Raw genomic sequence first — 24,478 nt, forward strand, 5'->3', positions numbered from 1 at the left:
AAAGATAAAGCCACTGATTCACCTGAACTTTCTATAAATATAATAAATTAATAATATATATAAATAAATAAACCAGCAGTAAGCAGATCAGTGTGCAAATAAGCATTAATTCAACATATTTTTTTCTTTTTTATCCAAGATGTACTTTCCTTAGACAACTTTTTTTTTTAGGACAAAAGACCAGAAACCAAAAGGAGAAATGTATATTTTTAGTTATTTTATTTCATGATAACACCTCCTAGTTTTGTATTGATTGGATTAAATACTTTACTGTTAACTGCTTATGGATCTAGACAATTTATTATGATTCAGTAAATCAAATCTTGCATAAAGGGATAATGTATTGTTCTATGAAAGGTAGACGTTCACACTGAGCCTGATAGCCTCCTGCTACACAACACAGAACAATCACCAAAACACAGGACAGCCACTAACATTAGCTTAAATCCTGATATCGCAGCTCCCACATAGTGTTTGTGTCCTTAAAAAAACTTTTTATATCATAACCTGTAACTCCAAAAGATCATGTGGTTGGCTAAAGGCTTGAAAGGAAATTGCCTTGGAACCATAGCTTGGAAGTAACAGCTTACTACTGTAGGCCAGCTAGTTAGCCTGGCATGCTAACGTTAGCGGCTTATATTTGAGCAGCTAAACACGCAGTTTCATTTTTTCCTAAACTTTTACTGGAGTGTATTGTTTTTGGGAAGGAGAAACATGTGACAACCCTCCAAACTCTTAATATGCAATAATATGGGTTAATGTCTTGAATTACAATCCATTTGTTTTCATAGTACTTATATAACTTATAAAAGTATATGACGACCCATAAGAGTCTCCATTGCACTGAATATCCTCCTGTATTTCTCTTCAACGTTCTCCTTTAACCTTCTCCACTTTCCACCACACAATGTTATCTCTGTGTGCGTGTTTACATCTCGACACAGCTGATAACGAGTCGGGGTCGCAGACTGAAGGAAAAAGGAACCTTTGAAGTTTTATTTTTAGTTCGTCTACGAGGCTTGACTCACTTTTTCAGGGTTTTCCCCTCTAATTGGTCGTGTTTGTGTCGTCTATCTATGTGCATGTTTTTTTTCATGTGCCTTTGTTTATTTTACGCTGACAACAATCTAATTTTATCCTTTTTTTTTGGGACTCAGCTCTGAGAGAAAAGGATCAGTCATAACAACATGCCACCTGAAAAATAATAATAAGAACAGGAATATAAAAAGGATCTGAAAAGCAACAGGCAGCATTTGATCATTTTTATTCTGTCACAGTAGAGCAGAGAGAGGAAATCCATTTCTCAATTAGTAGGTGTGTGTGTGAACAGCTCTGCTTCAATTGGCGATAATCCCTCTTTGTCTCCTCCTGTCTCCTGTAGTGACAAAACAACTACCTCCATCACCTCTCTCTCTCTCTCTCTCAACCCTTTTATCCCTTTTCCTCTCATCCTCCTCTCTTCTTCTCTCCTCCACTGATTGTTGAAAGTGGCGGCATTGATCCGTCCATCTGGTCGAATGAGGCAGCAGAGCTTTTTTTTTTTTTTTGAGCTCTCCTTTACTGTAGAAACCGGTTTATTTCATTTAGCACTGTGTGTGTTGTGTGTGTAGACTGTGGATTAATTCATTTTTTCCAACAAACAACTAAAATTAACCTCTTCCAGAGCTGCGGTCAATCACCTGAGATCATGTTTTTAAGATGCATAGAATAGTTTAATGGTAACTAAACATCCTCCTGGGTTCGCCTAACTATAAATGGGTCTACACTTCTCAATTTAATCATTTCATTTAGGACATTGTTTTAAAACACCACATAAAATAAAATAAAACCCCTCTCTTTCTTCCTCTTCCTCCCTCCCAATAAAAGAAGAGTTGAATCTCACTCAATTATCCCTCAAAATGGTGGCGAAGCTAACAAAAACAGGGATTTATTCATCTGATTCTGTGCCTAACTTTAGTGGATCAGGTATGGAGTTAATCTGAAGAACTTCAGTTTGAGATGAAACTAAACTTTTCTATAAATGTCAGTTTTCAAGCTATGAAAATGTATCAAAATGTAACCTGCAACAGACTAGTTTTTAGCCCGGCTGATTGCCAGAAATGCCGTGATAGCTGCAGTTGTTCTTGCACTTACGGACCCAACCAGGAGTCAAGGAGTCAGCAGTCAATGGCGATATAAAACGTGTTCGCTAAAAGGTTTTTTAACAACTGTGAATCACTTTAACACTTAAGAAGTCCTCGAGCAAATGTGCACAAAAATGTTAGGCCCATGGCTCCAGTAGTTTGCTAGATTAGCTGCAGACAGATACACACACATATGTGAATGTTCACCTACTGTATGTGTCAACTCATTCAAAAAAACATATAACTTAATTCACGTCAATTATTTTATATATGATATTTTGAGCTCAGAAAAGACACCTGGAACTTTTTATTGAGTTTCACTGATGAGTCAATTAATTGATTACAGTGATCAGTAACTATTTTGATAATCATATATTAAGTATTTTTTCTTTGATTACAGCTTCTCAAATGTGAATATTTTCTGGCCTCCGATGATACTAAACTGAATACGTTTGGGTTGTGTATACCAGATTTGAGGATGTCCCCTAATGCTTTGGAGATTTTTCACCATTTTCTGACAGATTAAATAATACATCGACAGATATATCTGCAAAGAAAACAATCTTCAGTTGGAGCCCTGGTCTTCTTACATCCATCAGTTATGCACATCATGTAAACCTAATTATTTGTTGAGATCTGGGAGCACGGCTCGGCATGAGCATGTCTCCACAGCAGCTGGAAACCAGGCAACAGACTTACAACACCACCTGAGCAACTGTCCTGCATATAAGTTCAACTCTGTAGCATCAGCTTAACTTAAATGTACAGAATATTATAAATGATTGGCAATTGCATCACCACAACAACAACCAAAGATGGCTCCATGATGGAAGGACACATGAAAAGATGGTAAAGAGGTAATTTGCTTGTAATCGTACAAGCAGTCACGTATAAAACATGTTTACATACTGGTAGCCATGCGTGACTCAGACAAGCTTCTAAATGTTCAGGACTCGACGAGGAGCTCCCGAGTGAATCCTAACAGCACCAGGTGACTCAGCAGGAAGCACAGTAAACCCCGCAGGGCCAAACAGACACATATCACTGGAGATAAACGCTCGGAACAGATGTGGTTTCTACCTGTACACTGAGGGGAAAGCAGAACAGGAGGAGATATCAATCAAACACAGCCAGAAACAGCAGCAGCCTGTAGCAGGTTGGGAGCAGAATCAGGGAAACATTAAGCTTTTTAATCACACTTTCAGTTTCTGTACTCTCTATATAAAGATGTAGATTGATCAATTTATTCATAAATAACAAGTCAATCCAAGTCAAATGACCAATACATCCAACACCAATAAATGGGATCCTCTCACTAGGGCTGGGCGATATGACCAAATACCGTGATATCGATATTTTGACAATATTGTATGGTGCAGATTTTGATAAATAACCATCTGTAATGTGGATATAATGACTAAGTGGATGAAGGCAGATTAAAGAACAATCTGTTAAGCTCAGAAAATGAGTTTTTACTGTAATTCAGCCTTTAAAAGCAGGAAAAGGCAACACTTATTCCATATCATGATATTACGATATTCATAATCTAAGACGATATCTATAAAATATAATGATATTGATTTAATATTGATTAATTGCCCAGCTTTACCTCTCACAACATTATATGTGTGATTTCCATCATCACAGTAAAAATCCACACACGTTTTTTTATGTGAGTGGAAGTAAGTGTAAATCACTGTGGGAAAGGACAGCAAAGGCACCACAGATGGCACCAAGGCACAACGATCCAAGAACCAAAATGCTCCACGCGAGCCAACACAGTTTAACCATTGACTGTATATGAATATGAAGCCAAAATATTTCCTTTCTGGGAGCTACGATCTTGTGTATGTGACGTTATTTGGAGCCAGAGTCGGTACAGTAGAGTCAGTTGGCAGGATGACGGGACACGGGACCCTTCAGCCACCAACCGCCTAACAGAGGTTTCAGAGCAGCTGTCATGGCTGCCAATCATGACGTCAAATCCTCTTTTTATATCAGCAAATAAGAAAAACATAATTATCGGAAAAATTAGCAATTGGACAAACTTCAGCATGATAAGAACTGCCTGAAATGGCAAAAACTGCTTTGGGACAAATGCAGTAGATGTGTATTTTGTTTTTTTCAGCTTGGCTCATATCCCATCTGCCGTGTCACATACATGCCTCATTAAACTCATCTATAAGTACATTTATGAATTAAATAAATAACAACTAAACAGAAAAAGTACATGCGTGCCTTCCTAAGTCCAGAACGAAAGGTTTGTAAGTTTACCAAAAGTGCAGCACAAATCGATCGCAAATCAATCACTAGACTTCCTTTTGAAAAACAGAACATTCCCCTTAATAGCTAACTTTACCTTTCACATTAAGTCTTTAGGAGGACGATTAGGCAAATGTTAAGCTATCTCGAGTCGCATTAACTTCCCCACAGTGCAGGAGAAAGCAGGACAGAGCCACTCTGATAGCATTCAGAACTGCCTTCCACATTGTGGGGGAAATACTTCACAGTGGATGTGCTCACCATTAATATGTTATTTTTATTTATATAAACCAGTAACCCCACTGGTTAGATGATAGGCTCCTTGGCCTTGTTAGTAATACTGTGTTACCACTGTATGTTGTAAGCTTATTAGCCAGACTGTTAGCAGTATCTCAATTACTACAGTCCCATGTCATCAACGTGTGGAGAAATCCAACACTTGGCAGTACTAGTGAGCCTTCTTACAGTTGCTAAGCTTTGATTGGGCAGTTAGCATTTTTATTTAAATCACAAATTAGCCAATTCCTGCTGTAACTAAACCTATAAGATTACCAATCTGATCTGACATTAGATGCCAGCTTTTAGTATTTGACAGTTTTTTATATACTTGTCGATAGCTAGGGCTGGCTAAGTATCGGTACTCAATGTCTTTAAGGTATCAAGTACAACAAATCAATACCAAGTAGTATTGAAACGTCTCCTGTCAAACGATACCTGCAATTGATCCTTTTTGCACCCAGCGCTAGAAAATATGACTATTTGTATGGACAGCCATTTTACGCCAGCGTTCTTCGATTTAATGTGACATATGATTGGCCCACTGCCACCGATCAGAGCAGATACGAATATTAATAATTTGAAGATTTTAAAAAAGCATTTGTGTAAAAATGTGGCAGCTTTTTATACAATTTAATGCTTCTATTCACAAGATGGGTATCGAATGTAGTACTCAGTTGGTATCATAATGTTTTAAACAATACCAGCCCTACAGATAGCTGGTATCAAAACAGCTTTAGTAAAACTAAGCATCAAAGGTCACTAAATGTCTCTGATTAAAATAAAGAATATAACATTATTGGCTCTACAGCTAGAATGTGTTTCTAACCAATCAGATTACTCTGCTGCTGTGTGACATAACAGCCTCCATTCACCTGCCTCCGCCCGAATCCTGCGAGTCCACGTGCATCACAGCACACAGTAACAGCCTCAAAGGCCCTGCCCTGACCCGTCCAACCAATCAGCATCAATAAAATGTTAATGAGTGTCGCCATGGCTACGGTCACACCGGGCAAACCAGCAGTGACCTTCTCCAGGTCCAGGTTAATGATTAGGAGTCCTGAAGCCGGGTACAGTCAAGTCTGTTTCAAATCCCAGGAGAGAAATCTAGCTGGCAGCGAGAGACGAGGAGGCTTTACAAGGAAAACATGCTGGAACAATAAAACATAACAAATCACTGCATGGACAAACAGCAGCTGACAAGCACAGAGAAAGAGAGAGAGAGGGAGAGAGAGAGAAAGAGAGAGCCAGCGAATCACTGAAGAGTCACTGAAAATCACTTTATTCATTTATGCATAATATGTGAAGGCTGTCGGGTGCAAACTATAGAGATGTTCCAGCTAAATAAAGTCAGCTTTTAAAGCCAGACAGCTGTGAAATACACACTTAATGTAAGAATACTCAATGCATTAAAGGGGGACATATGCTTTTGTGTTATTTGTAGACTGATATGATGTCGGATATCTACGTTTAAGATGGTCAATGTTTGAAAACTTGAGGTTAACGTGCGTAGAAATGCTCCCTTTAAGCCAAAAGCTACAGTATCATGCATGCCTGTAAACAGCAGTCTGTTACATAGCCTTGGTTGCTAAGGCTGTTGCTAAGGTTTTTTAATGTGTTGTACGCGTTATACTCTCATGTTTCAGATAAAACTTTAGCTCAGATAGGTACAGATGTTTTTCAGAAGTTGACATTTTAAGTTAATTACGAGAATAAGTTATGTTGTGTTACTAGAGTATCTGAGGCTGGATTTTTATCATCAGAGCCTGGTTAGATGGATTGAAGCTGTCTACATCTCAGACTCGCTGACGTATGCAGCATCACCAGGTCTTGTGAGGGCACTGCTGCATACGTATAAAGGCTTTTTTGAGGCTACAGAGGGTCTTATAAAAATGCGACGAGTGAATAATCTGAAGTGATGCAAAAATCTAGGGGTGTGGAGTTACAAAGAGACGCCTGTAGCTCGCTCATCTCTGTTTGAGGCTAGCGGCTGTAGCATAACACACCTGTATCTGTAAGGTCGAGTAAGTGGAGTCACGTTGCATTGTGAGAAATTTAGGTGGCAGATTCTGGACTGTGCATCTCTGCTTCTGCATGTTTGGTTGGCGTAGTCTCCATAGCAACAGCCTATTATAGACAGAGGCTGAACTGAAGGGCTGCATAAAGTAATGGAGTAGATTTTTAACCCTTACATACTGTTCATATTCTGACTCATAATTAGTCTCTAAACCAATTCACATTCATAATTCCCCCATCAGTAATTAATAAATGTTGGATTAATCCTTCTGTTTGAAAAAGACATTCACAATCACTATTTTATGATCCAGGAGAACATTTGATAGAATATGATGAATACAACAACATGTTTTAATGCTGATTTTGTAATTTGTTTAATAAATACAGGTCAAATTTGTATATTTACATATATAAAAATGTGTATCAGCTGCACAAAAATAAAAAGAGATGCATTTTAGTTCCATGTTTGTATACTGTGAATCACATTAGGAAAATTCTGGCTAAAAGAAATGTGTATAAGGTGTTTTTACAGCTTTCAAATGTAAAAAAATGGCCAAATTTGACCCTGAACAGTATGCAAGGGTTAAAAAGATAAGTAAAGTTGACTCAAAATGAAAATACTGTAAATATTATGCTGAATTAACATCTAAATTTGCCCTATAAACAGCAGCAATTTCTTCTTTGATTCATACTACCCAAATAAAATCATATTACAGTACATTCACTTTGAACAAGAACCGTCCTGATGATATAAAATACATTTGAAGCTTCAGCCTCCAGAGAAGATGAGCTCTTATTTGTTGCAGCTTGTGTCAACTGTCCAACTCAGCCTGTGATTCGCTGCCAATACGCAGCAAAAAAAACAGAAGAAACTGAAACACTAAACCCTAAAACTGGTCACAGAGCTTCATCTGGGCAGCGTTCCTGCACACTAGAGCTCCACACTTCATCATCCAGAGCAAATATCCAGCAGAAAAGCTCCCAAAAACAAAAGTGTGCAAGAGAAACTACTGATGATGATGGACGATATAAAGAGGTACAGGACTAAAATGGTGCATTTAAAGTGTGCAAAAATGTTCCACTTAACTCATTTTAGTCTTTGAACTTTGTCTTTAATCTGATTTAATAATGAAACACTAGATTCAGCAAAGGACCATGGGGAAAATGTGAAATTATCTAACTGTAAGAGACAGTTTTCTCTCGCAGTTATTTGCACTTTTAAAGATATTAAACTGTGTGTAAAATGTGCTGTTTTGTGTTCACATATCACATAAAAATCTGAAAAATATGCAGAACAACAACATTGTTCTTATAACATCTGTTTATTATAAACAAAGTGAAATGCATCACTTCCTGTGCAGAAGTGCGCTTAAGTATCTCAATCTAAGTGCTTTGTTATGTCACGTAGGTCTAAACTACTTTATAAAAACAGAGAACAGGGGTCACAGATTTATCATAAAATCTTCAATGACCTGTTTATTTTAGCCATGAAACGGTCCTGTTGTTGTACTTTAATACTTTGCTGTGTTTTTATTTAAATTGTGATGACCTATTTATTGATTTCAGCATGTGGTTGATAAGTTTTATGTTGAATGCCTTGTGTTTATTAGTCTTTTAACAGTTTAGTTTAACAATTGTCATCACTTGGATTTAGTTTTTTGAGTCTGTAATATATATAAATTAATCATATACTATAACAATATCACTGACTTAAATTAATATTCTACTGTAACAAAGTCATCTGGCTTAATTCAATATTTCATGTAGAAGTTGAGTGAAAATAAGCACAAATATGATGAAGAGTATTTATTTCTTAGCCATGAAATGAGTTTGTGCAACCAGCATTTTCACATTTACCACAAAAAAAACATGATGAAAGTTTAAACTGATTATCGTCATGTTTCCATCTTGATTAAAAAACTATATCATTCGCCAACTTCCTCTCTGCATATTTTACCACCCACTCTTTACTTTACTGTTTCTCACATCCGGTATTAAACATAATCCCGACATATTTGCATTTTAAAGACTCCTCGCACATTTCACAAGGCCACATTCGATTCATTAAAAAGATCATCACCTGAAATATTCAACAAACAGAACCGAGGATTAGACCTGAATACAGATCAGCAAATCAAAAAGCAACCACAAGCATGAACAGTATAAATATCTTATAAATCTAGGATAATCAGTACTGAGAATACTGCAGTTTTACAGCAGTAACAGGAGAAGAAAAGTCCAACCAGGTCAGGATACTCTCATTATAAAGTGCCACGACGGCTCCCTGAAGGATTATTATTATAGGAACTGCTTAAATATTAGAAGAATATTATGTGCACAAGGTCAGTATAAAGTCACTTTTGATTAAAAAGGTTCTAGCATACCGGTCCCTTAAGGAACACTACAAAATATATACGCGGATATATACAATAAATCTACTTTTTGGCAGCTGCATAAACTTAAAACACTCAGCCACTTATTATGTTATTGATTATGTAGTCTGGATTAAACCCCTATTGTAGATATTATATAGAGAATAAGGCTTAATACAGCATATTTATGCACTATATTAATCCAAAATACATTCATAAAACATATATAGATGTGACCTTGGTGGGCTGTTGAGCTGAGCTGGAAAGCAATGCAATATTTGGATGTTATTATGATTATAAAGTAGATTATAGTACATTTTTCACTATTATGGTGATATTGTATGTGTGTGTAGTTATGCAGTAGGAGAGTTAAAAAGCAGTAAATTAGCCACATTTGACCACTAAAGCACAAACATGATAAACATCAGTATATGTTCACATGCTAATAAGCACATAAGTAGATTATAGGTTGTATTTAAGTGATTTTTTTTTAGCTACTGTACAATAACGCTGCTGTTTCTAATTATAAGTATCTGAGTGGAGACGGAGAGATGCAGCTCGGCGCTCCGTGTTGTTTTGCTGCTGAGTCTGTCCTGTGGCTGCCATACTCTCTGTGTGCTGGTTATGTAATCTGAAGGAGATAGGAAGAGGAGGAGAAGGAGGAGAAGGAGGAGGGGGATCTGGAAACCCACCACACACACACCTCCCTCTCAACACCAGCGTCTTCCATCCTTCCTTGCTTCCTTGCTTCCCTCCCTCTTTCTCTTCTCACCGTCATCCACAACACAATCTCTCCATCAGTCATCCTGCAGCTCCCAATCTCTCAAATCAGTAGGGGGAAATATTGGATATCAGCTATTTATAGATACTCTGCATGAGAGAAATTAATGTTGCTAGTCAACACACACACACACTTTCATGTTTTCAGATCGATATCTGAGCCTCTGTCAGGGACGCAGAGCTTGAAACTGGAGAGCACATGTATGAGCTCATTTTTCATTGCTTTGAATTGATGCTATCACTCACAGCTCCTCCTCTTGTTTACAAGAGCTGACATTAAAAACAAACTAACTGTAATTCATATCTGTAAGTGTTTTACAATTGTACTTTAAAATGGTAATCTTATATTATATTTATTTTTATTGTAGTTAGCCTTAGATCACTTGAATTATTTATTTTATTTTAAATTGACTGCACAACTTTATAAATTACATTATTATAGCTATATTAGACATCCTGTTTTTCCTATTTATATATAATTATATTTAAGGTTTTTTGTATATTTTAACTTGTTACTAAGATTTGTTTATATTATTATTAATAATTCTACCGGTTAGTAGTAGTGTTTTATTCATATTGTTACAAGTTACTAGTATATATATATATATTTTTTTTTTTAATTATTATAAATGTTACTGGTTAAGTAATGTAATTAATTACAAAGTCTTGAATTTTTTCAATTTATTTATTTATTTCTGCATGTAAGAAATACTTGTTTTAATCATATTAAGTAATTCAAATTATTTTAAAAATATTTCCATGTTAAATTCTTCAGTAAATTAATTTATTTTTAATGTGAATGTGTATTTTTTTTTAAATGTAATTAGTCTCATACACAGTCACACGCAGGCCTGCTTAGTTAAATAAATGACTAATTTGTCTCCACGGTGCTTTTACGCTCCGGTGAGGACTGGTTGGGGTATTCAGCTGAAACATTTTACAGGTCACCGTGTTTGTTTGTTTGTCCTCGGCTCAGGTGAAGCTGCCCGCCAGCGTCTGACACAGAAACAGTTTCATCCAGCTCCGTCTGCAAAATGGCTCTCTGAGTGCAAAGACACTGTAACCATCAAGGAACAAAATAATCATCCAGTAATTTACTCACCGAATCTCCTTTCAGCAGAGGAAGAGAAGCAGCTCTGGGACGCGAAGAAGAGGAAGAGGAGGAGGAAGGAAGAAGCTGAAGGATCCATGTCTGTTTTTTTTTTTCAGCTTGTTAAAAAATAAAGGCCATTTTTTAAATTTCTTTCCAGGCGGGGTTGTGCTGGTGCTGCTTGCCCGGTCAGAGTGGCTCCTCCTCGGCTGCAGGAGCGCGCACGAGCCGGGTGGATGTTGGATGTTGGAGGAGAGAGGAGAGAGGATGCAGGGCGTTTCTGCTGCTGCTGCTGCTGCTGCTGGAGGCTGGAGCACGGAGCACTCACAGTGTCAAGATACACGCAGTTACACACGTGCTGTTTCCGGAGTGTATTTTCAGAATGAAAGACTGAATCATACAGCATGCTGCGTTTCTTATTGGATTAAAGGGCAAGTCCATCATTTTTTCCCCCAATTGTGTCTTTAAACAGCAGTCAGGTGTCCATATGAATGCATTCACTTGGGGGATATTATTACAATACAAAATATATTTATTAAATGATTAAATTCACTGCTAAATAATATGAGCAAATGCACAAAACCCTGTTATCACATCTTAAAAAAAAAAAGGTATGCCCCTGAATATGAAGATAATAGGGGGATTAAGGGATTAACTGTGATGTTAACTAGGGAAAAATAAAATAAGGTAAACAGAGTAAAATGAACACAAATTAGCTTTTTATTTAAATACTAAATACGGTTCACAATAAATGCCAAAAGGAAAACTACTTTCTTTAAAAAAAAAAAAAAAAAAGGAAAGTGCAGCCATTTAGTTTACTGAAAACTAGTTATCTAAATTAATGTCCACATTGCTTAAACACAATGAATTTAAGGAGATTCACCTTTCCTCCAGATGGGAGTAAACACAAGGACCTCGGCCCTTTAAACAGCCAGCTGTAATCAGCAATTGGGTTCAGGTGCTTTCAACCACACAGCAGCCTGCAGAGGGGGGGAGGTGGTAGACTATTTAAGTAGATTTTCCAGGTATCTGTACTTTAGTTGAGTATTTATTTTGCTGACAACTTTTTACTTTTACTCCCTACATTTGAACACAAATATCAGTACTTTCTACTCCTTACATTATTAAAACTGGTAACTTGTTTCAAACTCTGTGACTTTATATAAAAAAGAAGACATGATGTGCAAATAAGTGATGGAAAACCAATCTCTTTTTTTTTTACTTTGGTGTGATGCCTCCCTGGGTGACTGCTCATATCAAAATCGGCTACTCGAAGGAAAGTCCAAACAATGAGTGCAGACTGCAGGAATATGACAGCAGCAGGAAGACTCCTACCATATGAACACATGCTGAGCACTGTGCAGTTTACAGAGGTTCATTATAACAGCAATCTGTGACAGTGAGTGAGTCAGAGAGGAGAGATTAATGTAATTAATGCATTAATGCTGACAGCAGGGTCAGAGTTATCATCTGATCTTCATGTTGGTCTTTAATTTAACTAACATTGTACTTCCAGTCAAAAATGATGATGGTGCACACCTCAGAGAGAGAGAGAGAGATTTCATTGGACATAACTTGGCCGAACATTTAAAAAAAAAGGCGAAAGAAGGTGTTTTATTCTCCCAAGCAGTCACATAGACTCCCTCTGCAACACTGGAGAGACGTCGCTTGTCGTTATGCATTATGCTGCCGTGGAAGAACTGATCAAATTGTACTTTTCAGTTGGGTTTAGCAATAAGGAGATACAGTAGCTACTTGTGTAACTGAGTGTTATAGACACTCAATATGTAGAATATTCTCACACATTTAAAATACCTACAGGCCGTCGCTCTGTGTTCAGAGCATCCTCACACACACTTTCTGTTTCCCCACCTGTACACATTAATTTACTACAAACAGCTAGAGATGATTTCAGTTACCTGAATTATTTTTTCACTGCTTGTTTTAGTTTAAGTTTACTGTAATAACCCTGGTGTACGTTTGTGTGTGTGTGTGTGTGTGTGTGTGTGTGTGTGTGTGTGTGTGTGTGTGTGTGTGTGTGTGTGTGTGTGTGTGTGTGTGTGTGTGTGTGTGTGTGTGTGTGTTACTCTTGACACCAGTATCAAGGATCCAGGAGCAATTAAGGTAGGTCAGGGTCTGATATATCCAAATATTTCAGCCGGAAGAGCTGCAAGCTAACTGTGTGGCCTCTGTGAGGTTAAACACACACACACACACACACACACACACACACACACACACACACACACACACACACACACACACACACACACACACACACACAAACACACAGTCTCTGAAGCGTCCCGGTCAGACAGTTTGACCTGCTGTGCTGTGGTGCGTTCAGGTTCAGGTCAGACTGTCAGTGTAGTTTGGTTGCTTCTCATCTGAAGCAAAAATCTGAGACCTTTTTAAATCCAGAGAAGATCATTTAAGGTTCAGCAGCCGTTGGGAACCACTGGACTAAACTAGCTAACTGTATATAAAGTAGTGTAAACTAACTCCACCTCCAGCAGCAACAACAGTAACATGCTGCTCTAACATTGATGCTTCACTATTAATAATCTAATGATGTGATATATAATAATATATCAGTCAGAGGGACCAAACCACTACTTTTACTGTAATACTGCATACTACATCACTCATAATACTGCAGTACTTTTACTGTAATACTGCATACTACATCGCTCATAATACTGCAGTACTTTTACTGTAATACTGCATACTACATCGCTCATAATACTGCAGTACTTTTACTGTAATACTGCATACTACATCGCTCATAATACTGCAGTACTTTTACTGTAATACTGCATACTACATCACTATAATACTGCAGTACTTTTACTGTAATACTGCATACTACATCACTCATAATACTGCAGTACTTTTACTGTAATACTGCATACTACATCGCTCATAATACTGCAGTACTTTTACTGTAATACTGCATACTACATCGCTCATAATACTGCAGTACTTTTACTGTAATACTGCATACTACATCGCTCATAATACTGCAGTACTTTTACTGTAATACTTTAACTACATCGCTCATAATACTGCAGTACTTTTACTGTAATACTGCATACTACATCGCTCATAATACTGCAGTACTTTTACTTTAATACTGCATACTACATCGCTCATAATACTGCAGTACTTTTACTGTAATACTGCATACTACATCGCTCGTAATACTGCAGTACTTTTACTGTAATACTGCATACTACATCACTCATAATACTGCAGTACTTATACTGCGATACTTTAACTACATTTTGCTGCTAATCTTATACTTAAATGAGATTTTTTTTTGTAATTGAGTAATTTTACATTGATGTATTGGTACTTTTACTTAAGAAAAGGATCTGAGCACTTCTTCCACTACTGAGGGTTAAATGTCATTTTAAGACAGCGAAGTTGTACGTTCATAAACACTATTATATACTTTTATTCATCCTGTTGCCCAAAAAACTGCACCTCTAAAATGGCAACTAAAGCATTTCCATGATAATTATCCCTCCACAAAAACAAATATAGAAAGAATAAACAGAAACCACACAGTGTTGTACAGCTTCATGCTGCTTAGCCAGCCAAAGCTCTTTATTCATTTAAAAGACATTTAAGTTTCTGAAACACGAGAAAAACATGAAGTTAGAGCATTTCGTTGGTTCGCTTTTACACGTAAATGTCTCTTGGGTCTTGTGAATTTTTTAAGGCACGAGATAAATTAAGAAGACGGAGAAGACAAACCCGCCTTTCAGAGGACAAACTTGACCCCAGAGGATCCGCTTTCAAATCTGACGGCTTGACGGACAAAAATTATTGTTTCTTTTACAGATTAAATCACAGGACAAGCTTGGAAAACACAAATTTAAAAAAAGACATTAAATGCAAAAACAGCACAGTCTACACACGGATGATATAAAATACTTTCTTGTTTTGAACACAAAGAAGAAAAGTCTCTATATTGTGTTTTGTTTAAAGTTCACACTAGTTGTCAACACAGGACTGCTGCTCTTTGGCTGTGTAGTGCCGCATACATAATGATAATAATAATAACTGCGTTTATTTAATTGAGTTTGATACCAAGAAGTGCACAGTTTACATTATGTGTTTGTTACAGATGTAAATCCCGTGATTAATACCTTCTGAAACGAGTGCTGAAAAGTCAAAGCAGTGTTTAATATGATGTGCGTGGAGAAAAAAAAAGTGTATGTACACATAAAACAAAAAAAGTTAAATGTCATCTTTAACATGAATCGATGTTTTGTTCCAAACTACACATATTTTTTTATTTGTGTGTGTAATTACAACAAATTAGACGCAGCGACGTGTTGAAAAATGACACTTTAAAACAAGTTAAGACTAAAGTTGATTCATAAAAAAAGTGAGTTTAACTTGATATCAGCAACAAACACTGTCGAGCTCCACAAACAAATGTCATAATTCTTTTATTTTTCTACTTCTTTAAAGCCACAATGTGTAGAATTTTAATGCGATTATAATGCAGATTATTGTGATTGTAAAATGTTTTAATTTATTGTGTGTATTTGTGGCCGTAATCTTTGATACGACCACTGGAGGGCGCCAACGTGCATGAATTTAAAGTTTTACACATGGTGGCTTTTACTGTAGCTAAAAAGTGGTTGATAATTACATTAGATATATCAACAGCTCAATATGGTGAAAGTTACTGTTAAAATATTGTTCATTATTATTATTTATGACACTTTAATGTTAAATATTTAGGCCTGTTTTCTTATTTTAGATAAATTACCCACTAATACAGATTTACTTTTTTTTTGGTTAATCTGCAACTAAAAATGATCCCCAGACAGATTAAAAACACACATGTGCAAATATTCAGTTAAAAAACAACAAACAGATATCACTTTAAATTGGCCTTATTTCAGTGTAACAGCAGGTGTATTATAGCAAATTAAACAAAAGTGGTGCTGACATCACATTTAACACAGTATTTGTGTGTATTTCCGCTATTATTCAGTTTTGTTAATACACATTATGATGCAGTGAAATAAAGCCAATAAAAAAAAACTCAAATATTGGCGTCTCTTTGGTGGCGTCTTCCCCTGCGACAGCCGACCTGCTGCTGCTGCTGCACCCGCTTTACATCAGAAACTTTATCCAGAATGTTTCTCATTTAAAAAAAAAAAAATCAATCAAATAAAATTACAAAACAATCATTTGGCCAAAATAAGAGGCCACACTTCTCTCTTTCTCTCTCTCTCTATCTCTCTCTCTTTCTTTCTTTCTCTCACATACCCAGAATACACCGTCAGTTTCATCCAGCATCATTGTACATATTTACAAAGTTGTACATGTGTCATTTCTTTAACTCGAGGCAGGAAAAAAAAAAGAAGATTGTTTTTCCTCTAAAGCCATTATAGTTTCCTCTATAAATATGGAATATAGACTTCCATTGCAGTATATTGTGTAATATATACTGTATATATATATATATATGGTACTCTACATGTTGTGTATACTCCCTTTAGTTGATATCAGCCTGTCACTTCTTAAAGGGGAGGTTTGCCTTGCGACTGATGTGATTAAATGAATGTCAAAGCTGCTTCACTGATTCCTTTTTTCTGTTTTCTTTTTAAAAACAAATTACAAATAATGAAAAATTAAAAAAAAACAAACAACAGGTTGTACTGTAGAATGAAGTGGAAGTGTGGTGGTGATATGATAGTGATAGTGATGATGATAGTGATGATGATAGTGATGATGATGATGATGATGATGATTCTTCGTTGTTGCTGTTTATAGGTGGTGAAGCTTCGTCGCGCCGTCTTCACTCAGCTCATACCTGCACGGAGGAGAAAGAGAAGTTTGTACCTTAATTGCAGCTCTGTTATCATGAGGTTAAGTATAGTTTTCAGCCTTTTAGACACAAATTTAAGCTTTTTTCTTTTTCTTTTCCTATTTTTCTGTGATTGTGCAGCACCGATGAAAGAGAAACTACTCTAAAATACATCATACATCACTAAATACAAGCCTCCTCTACATTCAATTATGATTAATTTTAAAGAGATTTTTTTTGTGAGCTGTTTCACTTGATTGCACTCGTGTTATCAGATCTTAATAAATGAGTCAAACGCTCAATAAAAGCAGGAGATCAAAGACTAACCATTGCGTCCAACCCTTAGTGATGTCATCATGGGTCAAATCCACCAGAACCTGACGGAGAAAAAGCAACAGAGTGAACGACTGAATATAAATGAGTGCATAGATTTAAAATAATAATAATACTATAATATACTACTATGTCAACTCATGTATCTTTAATGAAATACTGTATAAGTATCTAAATGAAACAAGGCCTTCTAACTAGAATTAAATACACTGATTTTAAGATAATTTCTACACAACTTTACAGTTTCTGCCACACAGTTCGTACCTTTCCCAGAAGGCCTTTGTGTTTGGAGAGCAGACCTCCGCCGTTCTTCACCGCCACGTCCAGAGTCCGTCTGTGAAGCTCCACGAGAGAAACGCTGAACTCAAACCTGATCAGACAGAGACGAGGAGAACAAAGGTGAAAGTTATTTAAGCTAATTAAAATATGAAAGTATGTAATATGCATACTATAGCGAGAGAGAGAGAGAGAGGGAGAGAGAGAGAGAGAGAGAGAGAGAGAGAGAGAGAGAGAGAGAGAGAGAGAGAGAGAGAGAGAGAGAGAGAGAGATAGAGAGAGAGAGAGAGAGAGAGAGAGAGAGAGAGAGAGAGTTTTCACTGTGCATTGTTCAGTGCAACAGCAGCGGTGGTCAAGTGAGCTAGAGAGTGAATGAAGACAGCGAGTGGTGCTGGTGAGAGCAAAGCCATTCGTCTTTAAAATAAGACTTTTTTTTCCATTTATTTTTTTTTTTACAGCAGTTTTGTTCTAAAGTCCAAATGACTATGCTAACAACCCTGCAGGAAAGCACCGCAATGCCGACTTTAGTGTAAATTTTTTGTGCAGAGCTTCTTCCTGTCTGCTGTGGCCTTTCTGCTGTGTGTGTGCGTGTGTGTCGATCAAACACACACACAGACCTGCTGCTCTTTATGCATACATGACACAGAGACAGAGAGAGAGAGCAGAGCGGAGCAGAAGAGTACAATACGAGTCCCGACCTCATACTCTGCGTGCTGTTATTAAATAATAAGAAAATACAGGCAGAGAGCAGCATGTCTAGAGATAAATAGACCGCCATGTCCTTCTAGTGGGTCATAAGTGATGATTGAGAGGGATAATTGTTTGTATGAGCCTTTACGTTGTTTTCTTTAAGAACAATCCTGCACAGTTCACATAAACAGTGGGACTCACGTCTGATCATAAACTGGGTTGAGGCTCTTCTTGAACGTGTGAGTTTTCCTCCTGCCCGATCTTCGTTTGTCAGGAAGCAGGTAGAGACGGACGTAAGGATCTGATCCGTGGTCAGTGAACGCTATTAGGTTTCTGTGGAAGAGAAAAGAGAAAAAACACATCACTCATTTACCTGATAATAAAGTGTATATTTTTGGGAAGACACTTCTCATTGTTATGGGCTCGTACCTGCAGCCGTGGGCGACGACGATAAGCTTGTTCCTCTGGGAGCTGTGTCTGACCGTCAGCTGGATCTCACCCAGCGGGAAATGACTGGGGCCCGAACCGCTGCAGACACACAGAGGAGAGAGACATGAAAAACAGCACTTCACTGCAGCTGTAGGAAGATGAGGCTTCATGTGCATGTGTTCACACTTATTTACTGTCCTAGAAGCATTACAAGTTGCTTTTATAAACAATTAGAAACCCTAAAAGTTTGGTAAGTTCTTTGATATTCTGCAGTGAAATTGGCATCACAGGGTATTTGGGGATTCTAGTTCAACTTAAGTGAACTTTTGTTGAAATTTGTCCTAAACATCTGGTGGAAAATGACTGAAACTGTTAACGTGAAGCTCCATTTGTGAATTTTGGTGTGAAAACAGGATAAAGTTATGTTGGTGGTAAAGTGGTATTTAGAACTGCAACTAATGATTATTTCTTTATCGATTACTCTGCTGATTATTAAAATATCCATAATGTTTCACCAGAATCCAAGATGATGTTTTTAAATCTCCAAAATAAGATATTATATATATTATTTATTCCATTACATGATAAAAAAAAATTGGTAAAAGCAACAAATCCTCACATATGAAAATCAAGAACCAGAGATTTATCGTTATTGTTTTCTTAGAATATGACTAAAATGATTATTTGTTAATCAAAATAGTTTCCAATCAGTTTTCTGTTGATGGACTAATTGATTAATTGACTAATTGTTGTAGCTCTAATCAGTGTTTTTCCTGTAGTTACCTGTATATTTGTATCTTATGTACAGATTTAAAATGGTTAAACTAAGTGATTGGATCTAAGTTTGATGTTTTTTTCTAGTATGAACACAGTCAGAGGGATCAATAAGTGATAGATAAACTGATTGATTGAAGTGATAGATACTTTTGCAGCTGCTGTAGTCTCTGCTGCAGCTCCTGGGCAGCGTAAGGGTTGGAGATGTCCGATGCGATGCTTGGCGTTGGCTCCTTGCCTCCGGCCAGGTACTGCAGGGAGCCCGAGATGGCCAAGTTAGAGTGGCTCCTCCCCGTCTCCGCCAGGCTCTGACCTCCTCCTCCTCCTCCTCCTCCTCTACCACCCTGCCCCAAGTCTGTGCTTCCAGGGGACCGGGCCATCTCCTCGGCTTCCCTCCGCCGGTTCAGCAGGTCCTGTGCAGACACTGAGGCGGAGCGGGGGATGTCGGAGGTGGAGGAAGGTGGTGGCGGCTTCGGGGAGTCGGAGGAGACGGAGGGACGAGGGGTCGGGTTGGAGGAGCTGGAGGAGCTGGACTTGCGGACTTGCACTGATGATGGGGTGGAGTCTGAGGGTGAGGATGCTTCCTTGTTCAGGCACAACACCTGAAATATGACAACATATAGATATAAATGAGTTTAATAAAAGGGAAAAAGTCAGATTTATCTTCTTTATCTGTGCCGTAAAGCTCAAATATTGTCCAAAAAATATTAAAAACATATTAACACTGTTACCATGAACACACAAAGCATCCTGATGCCAGAAATACTCACTACAGGCCCAAATTTGAATCAATCCGCTGCCCAAAATAGTCCCAAAAAACGCCCAATTTCCTTCTGTCTGAGTAAAGTTCTCTAAAAACTACAAAGCCTATCTGTTTAATGAAGTTACTGGACCTTTTTAGGAAATTAAACATAAAATATATGTGTGTTCTGCTGTTTTTTAAGGATTTACATCATCTGTAGGAAACAATGAGCAAGGCAGAGAGGTTGGAAAGTATTCGGCTATATCTCAATTTTTATCTCTTCATTGGATTCATTTACAAAAAAGAAAAATATCAGATAATATCAGCCCTTTTTCTTCTTTAAATTACTGACAAAATTAGTTGCAGAAGTTTTTTGCACAATGAGATTATTTGATATTGATTTCATACACATTTAATATTAAAAAACACTAATATTAATGTTGTAATAGTGACTTAAACCATAAAACCCAGAGCTTTAGAGACAAAAAACTTATCATAAAACTCATTCAGGCCATTTATTCACCTCTTTAAGGTTTATTTAGGTTCTAAATATTGTTTATCTCTTATTTTCTTAATTAAAGTCAACCATCCTGTTCTGCATGTTTCAAATTATTTATCTAGTGTTAGCTGTTTTACACTTTAAGTGTCCAGCAGATGATGAACAGAAAGGTTTTGTGTCCTTTAGATGAAAGTTGGTGTTTTCAGCTGTCTGCACAAAATAATTAATTAATAAATCTTTAAAATTGATGATGCAACCTTTACTGTGTCTCCTCTACTCGCCTCCCTGATGACGGTTTAAAAGCTTCCAATTTGTCAAACCACACAACCATTTCCTGCCAGAATCGGGGTTTTAAAAGCATCATAATGGCTCCAAATCAAAGTGAGCTTGAATATTTTGTTGGGAGAAAATATCTTCTTCGTACCCGTAGAGCCATCTTCATCTTCAGAGTGCAGCTCGGTCCGGAGTTCTTTAGGGGGAAACGCTGGTTGAGCGTCATTTCGTTGGCCTCCAGCAGCTGACTCAGAGGAAGCGTCAACGTCCCCAACGTACACTCGTGTTTCTCGTCCTTCACCTGAAGACACGCGGTATTAAAAAACACTCAGCATCACGTGACACGTCTAATATTTAACTGCTTGTAAAGAGAGGAGAGGAACAGCAATGAAATGATAAATTAAGAAAGAAAGAAACCGTCATACCTCGACCTCCAGCTCCTGGGTTTTGGGGTTGTGGATGAGGAAGGTGAAGGCTTCCTCCCAAACGGGTTCATTGGTTTTATATCGGGTCTGAAGAAGGAGACACAAGAAAGGAAGATTAGAAACTCAGATGTTCAAACATGCTTTTTTAATTTAAAGTAACGGACAGAAACAGCTGATAAACAGACAATTTCTAAGCAACAGGAAGTAATTTTTAAGGACAGAATATCTTGTGAAATGTACAAAGATCAAACAATGACTTCAGATTTTTTATCCAAAATTTAGGTTACAATATCTTCAGATTTACTGGAGATAGATTAGCTTCCTGCCAAAGTAGCCCTGTCTAGTTTTTCTAGAGCTACTTTACAACTAATTAAACGACATTGGCAGCTAACATGATTCTCGCTCAACTGAACACAAACAGACTCCTGCTGATTCAGACGCTACCACAGAACCCACTGATTGAACATAAAGGCATCAATATCCTTCAAATGCCTGTGACAATTTCTGTAATGTCCTGAAATTGAAAATCTGACAATAGAAGTGATTAAAAATGTATTTTTTTGGTGTTGAAGCAGCCATGATTTTAACTTCTCTCTCAAGCTCTTATGTGTGCACAACAGAGTCTAACACCATGGATGACAGGGTGTGTAGCAGCCAATAACGTAATAACGTAATCATTTTGCCCATTTTTTAATAAATAAACCAATAACGTAAAAATGTAATAAAAGTCCTGAACCAATAACGTAATAAATTATTGGTTATTGGCTAGTTATTACGTCATTTTAAGCTAGTAAAACTTACAAACTGGTCTATTTGACCCCAACATACAAGGGATATGCAGATATTTGAAAGACCTAATAGTAAGACTTCATATCCAATAAATAAAAATATATATATCATTACGTTATTGGCTATATTTGTAAAGGATTTTTTTTTTTTACCAGGCGAATAACGTAGAACCTTATTACATTATTGGCCAAAAGTTATAATATTATTGATTCAAGACTTTTATTACGTAGTTGGCTTATTGCATAAAAAAACGGGCACAATTATTACAAAATGAACTGTTTTGTCCACTGGTCAAATGACTAATGAATGTTCAAATTTCATCAGCCACACAGTAAATTATCATTATTTTGTTGGCTGATGATGAATGAAGCAAACTTATCATCCATTTACATATTTTAGCAGCATTTGATTGATTGTTTTTGTGCTGATATTTTGAGACCAGATGAACGCTTTTAAGAAAAGACAGTCAAAAAGTGTGCACCATTATCCCCATTAGTATGAGTTATTGTGTTTCTACCTTCTCTATGATATAGTAGTAGTATAAACACTATGAAGCATAACTAAACCTTTTAAATATGAGGTGAGAATATGAGATGCATAAAAATGATGATATGACTTTAGAAAGGTGTTGTTTCGAGATAAGAAGCCTCATAAGCATTAAACTGAATGCATGCATGAATGAATGAATGAACAAGGTTTTTGCTTTGGTCTCACCTTGCTGTCGAAGGACTTGTGTCCCACTCTGAACTGGACGAACGGACTGGGATCGCTGGTCACTTTTTTGCCAGACTGCAGAAGAAGAAACACAAGTTTAACAAGTTGTATAATCTAAAATACAACTTTTTGAAATGATTTGAAGAACAAAACTCTGAATTTTCTGTCTTTTTCTTTGTCATGAATGTAAAACACACACAGGAATATTATTTACATTACTGGGATAACGTAAATTATCCTGAATTTATGTGTTTTATGCATTCAAAAATCTGCTTTTCAGCTAATTTTTGAGCATGCAATATCACATCTTTAACATGATAACAGTGCTACTTGTCACATTTTAGCATGTGATGGCAAAATGTGTTTTTAATGAAGAGGAACTAAGAAGGAAAATACACCAGGTTGAAAGTCTCCGAGGCTCCCGAATCAGTCATATTAGGATGAAAGAAAAGGATCAATTAAAGCATTCAGGACGGAGAGGCTGAGTGTAAAATTCAGCTCGGAAAAAACAATGTTGTTATTTACAACAAACTCTGTTAGACACGATTTCACAGTTTTAGTGGACAGACATGATTAGTGGAGTTTGTTAATGATGATTTCACCACAAGTCTGTTTTAAATGCTTCAGCAGCGCTTACTGATGGGAATATCACTCGGTTGAGTTTTGCATTTTTCACAGCAGGATTACTGCCGAGCCTTCTAATAGAAACAGGGAGTAACTCTGTCTATAATGTGTATTTTTTATAATATACCTAAACCAATAACTACTCTTTTAACTTCTTGCTGTGATTGAAAGTTGAATCTTTGTTTGATATGTTGAGTCACTTTATTTACATTTGAGTACTTTAAACCTTTTACAATGCACTCATACAACACTGTAATATGTAATTACAGTAGTATTGTAATGTATTGTAGTACACTTAGGTAGTATTGGCATTTTTATCACAACAAAAAGTAGCGACAGGAATTTGACAAACCACTTAAGAACATAAGTTGATATTCTGCACTAATGTAAAGTAAAGTAAGTACTAAAATGTTTAAATGTTTGTGGGTTTTTTCTCTCTGAGCTTCTTTAAAACTACAGTGTTCACAATATGGACAAAAGTATGTGGACACTTTATGCTCCAGTGAAGGGATAGTTAATAGTTTGGTGTAAATTCAACATGAATATGGCTCAGTGCACAAAGCCAACTCCATTAAAAAAACACCCAAATTGGTACAATTAGTTGATCGAAAGAAAATGAGACTGCTTGAAACTATTTTGATAATCAAACAATCGTTTAAGTAATTTTTTTTCGTTTAAGACATTCACACAAAAATGCCTTGAATTGATGACTTCATATTCTTAAAGGTTGTATTTACATTCTGGGGCTCTACTGGAATATCTTTGCATGATTTACAGTTCAATAAAACTCCTTATTTATCTTGTACTGGTCCTTTATGCAGCTCCTCAGTTCAGCCTCCGTCTAATAACAGGCCGTTTTAACTCCTGTCTCTTTAAGGCTCCTGATTGGTTAACGTGGACGACAGTGGACCAGGTACAAAACCATGTCAAATCTTATGCTTATGCTTTTATGCTTAATAATGTTTGTAGTTTGAGGACGTTGGGACTTTATTATCATTGGTGTAAATGTAAGGAAATACATAGTTTCATACACTGGTGAATGAATTGTGTTATACAGTAAAATAAACCCATTAATACCCACATTATATTTTTCCAAAAATTACTTCCTGTCTAAAGTCAATACTTAGTTCTTGTACTTATCAGGTCCGACTAATCCCA

At 36.8% G+C, this 24,478-nt stretch overlaps 1 protein-coding gene across 2 annotated transcripts in view; it reads right to left on the reverse strand.

Moving 5' to 3' along the window:
• Nucleotides 1–14,489: 14,489 nt before the first annotated feature.
• LOC133990612 (extended synaptotagmin-2-like) overlaps nt 14,490–24,478 on the reverse strand; it is a 75,662-nt gene continuing 65,673 nt past the window's right edge. For both annotated transcript variants that reach the window (XM_062428977.1, XM_062428976.1), the window contains 9 exons: nt 22,697–22,771; nt 21,194–21,280; nt 20,920–21,069; nt 19,405–19,856; nt 18,481–18,579; nt 18,253–18,384; nt 17,350–17,455; nt 17,080–17,129; nt 14,490–16,758 (listed from right to left, as the gene is read on the reverse strand). In XM_062428977.1, coding sequence (XP_062284961.1) covers nt 16,713–16,758; nt 17,080–17,129; nt 17,350–17,455; nt 18,253–18,384; nt 18,481–18,579; nt 19,405–19,856; nt 20,920–21,069; nt 21,194–21,280; nt 22,697–22,771 — 1,197 coding nt within the window. In that variant the 3' untranslated portion in view covers nt 14,490–16,712. The remainder of the gene's footprint in view (nt 16,759–17,079; nt 17,130–17,349; nt 17,456–18,252; nt 18,385–18,480; nt 18,580–19,404; nt 19,857–20,919; nt 21,070–21,193; nt 21,281–22,696; nt 22,772–24,478) is intronic.

The sequence above is a fragment of the Scomber scombrus genome, chromosome 11, assembly GCF_963691925.1.
Source record: "Scomber scombrus chromosome 11, fScoSco1.1, whole genome shotgun sequence".
In the NCBI taxonomy this organism is placed as follows: domain Eukaryota; kingdom Metazoa; phylum Chordata; class Actinopteri; order Scombriformes; family Scombridae; genus Scomber; species Scomber scombrus.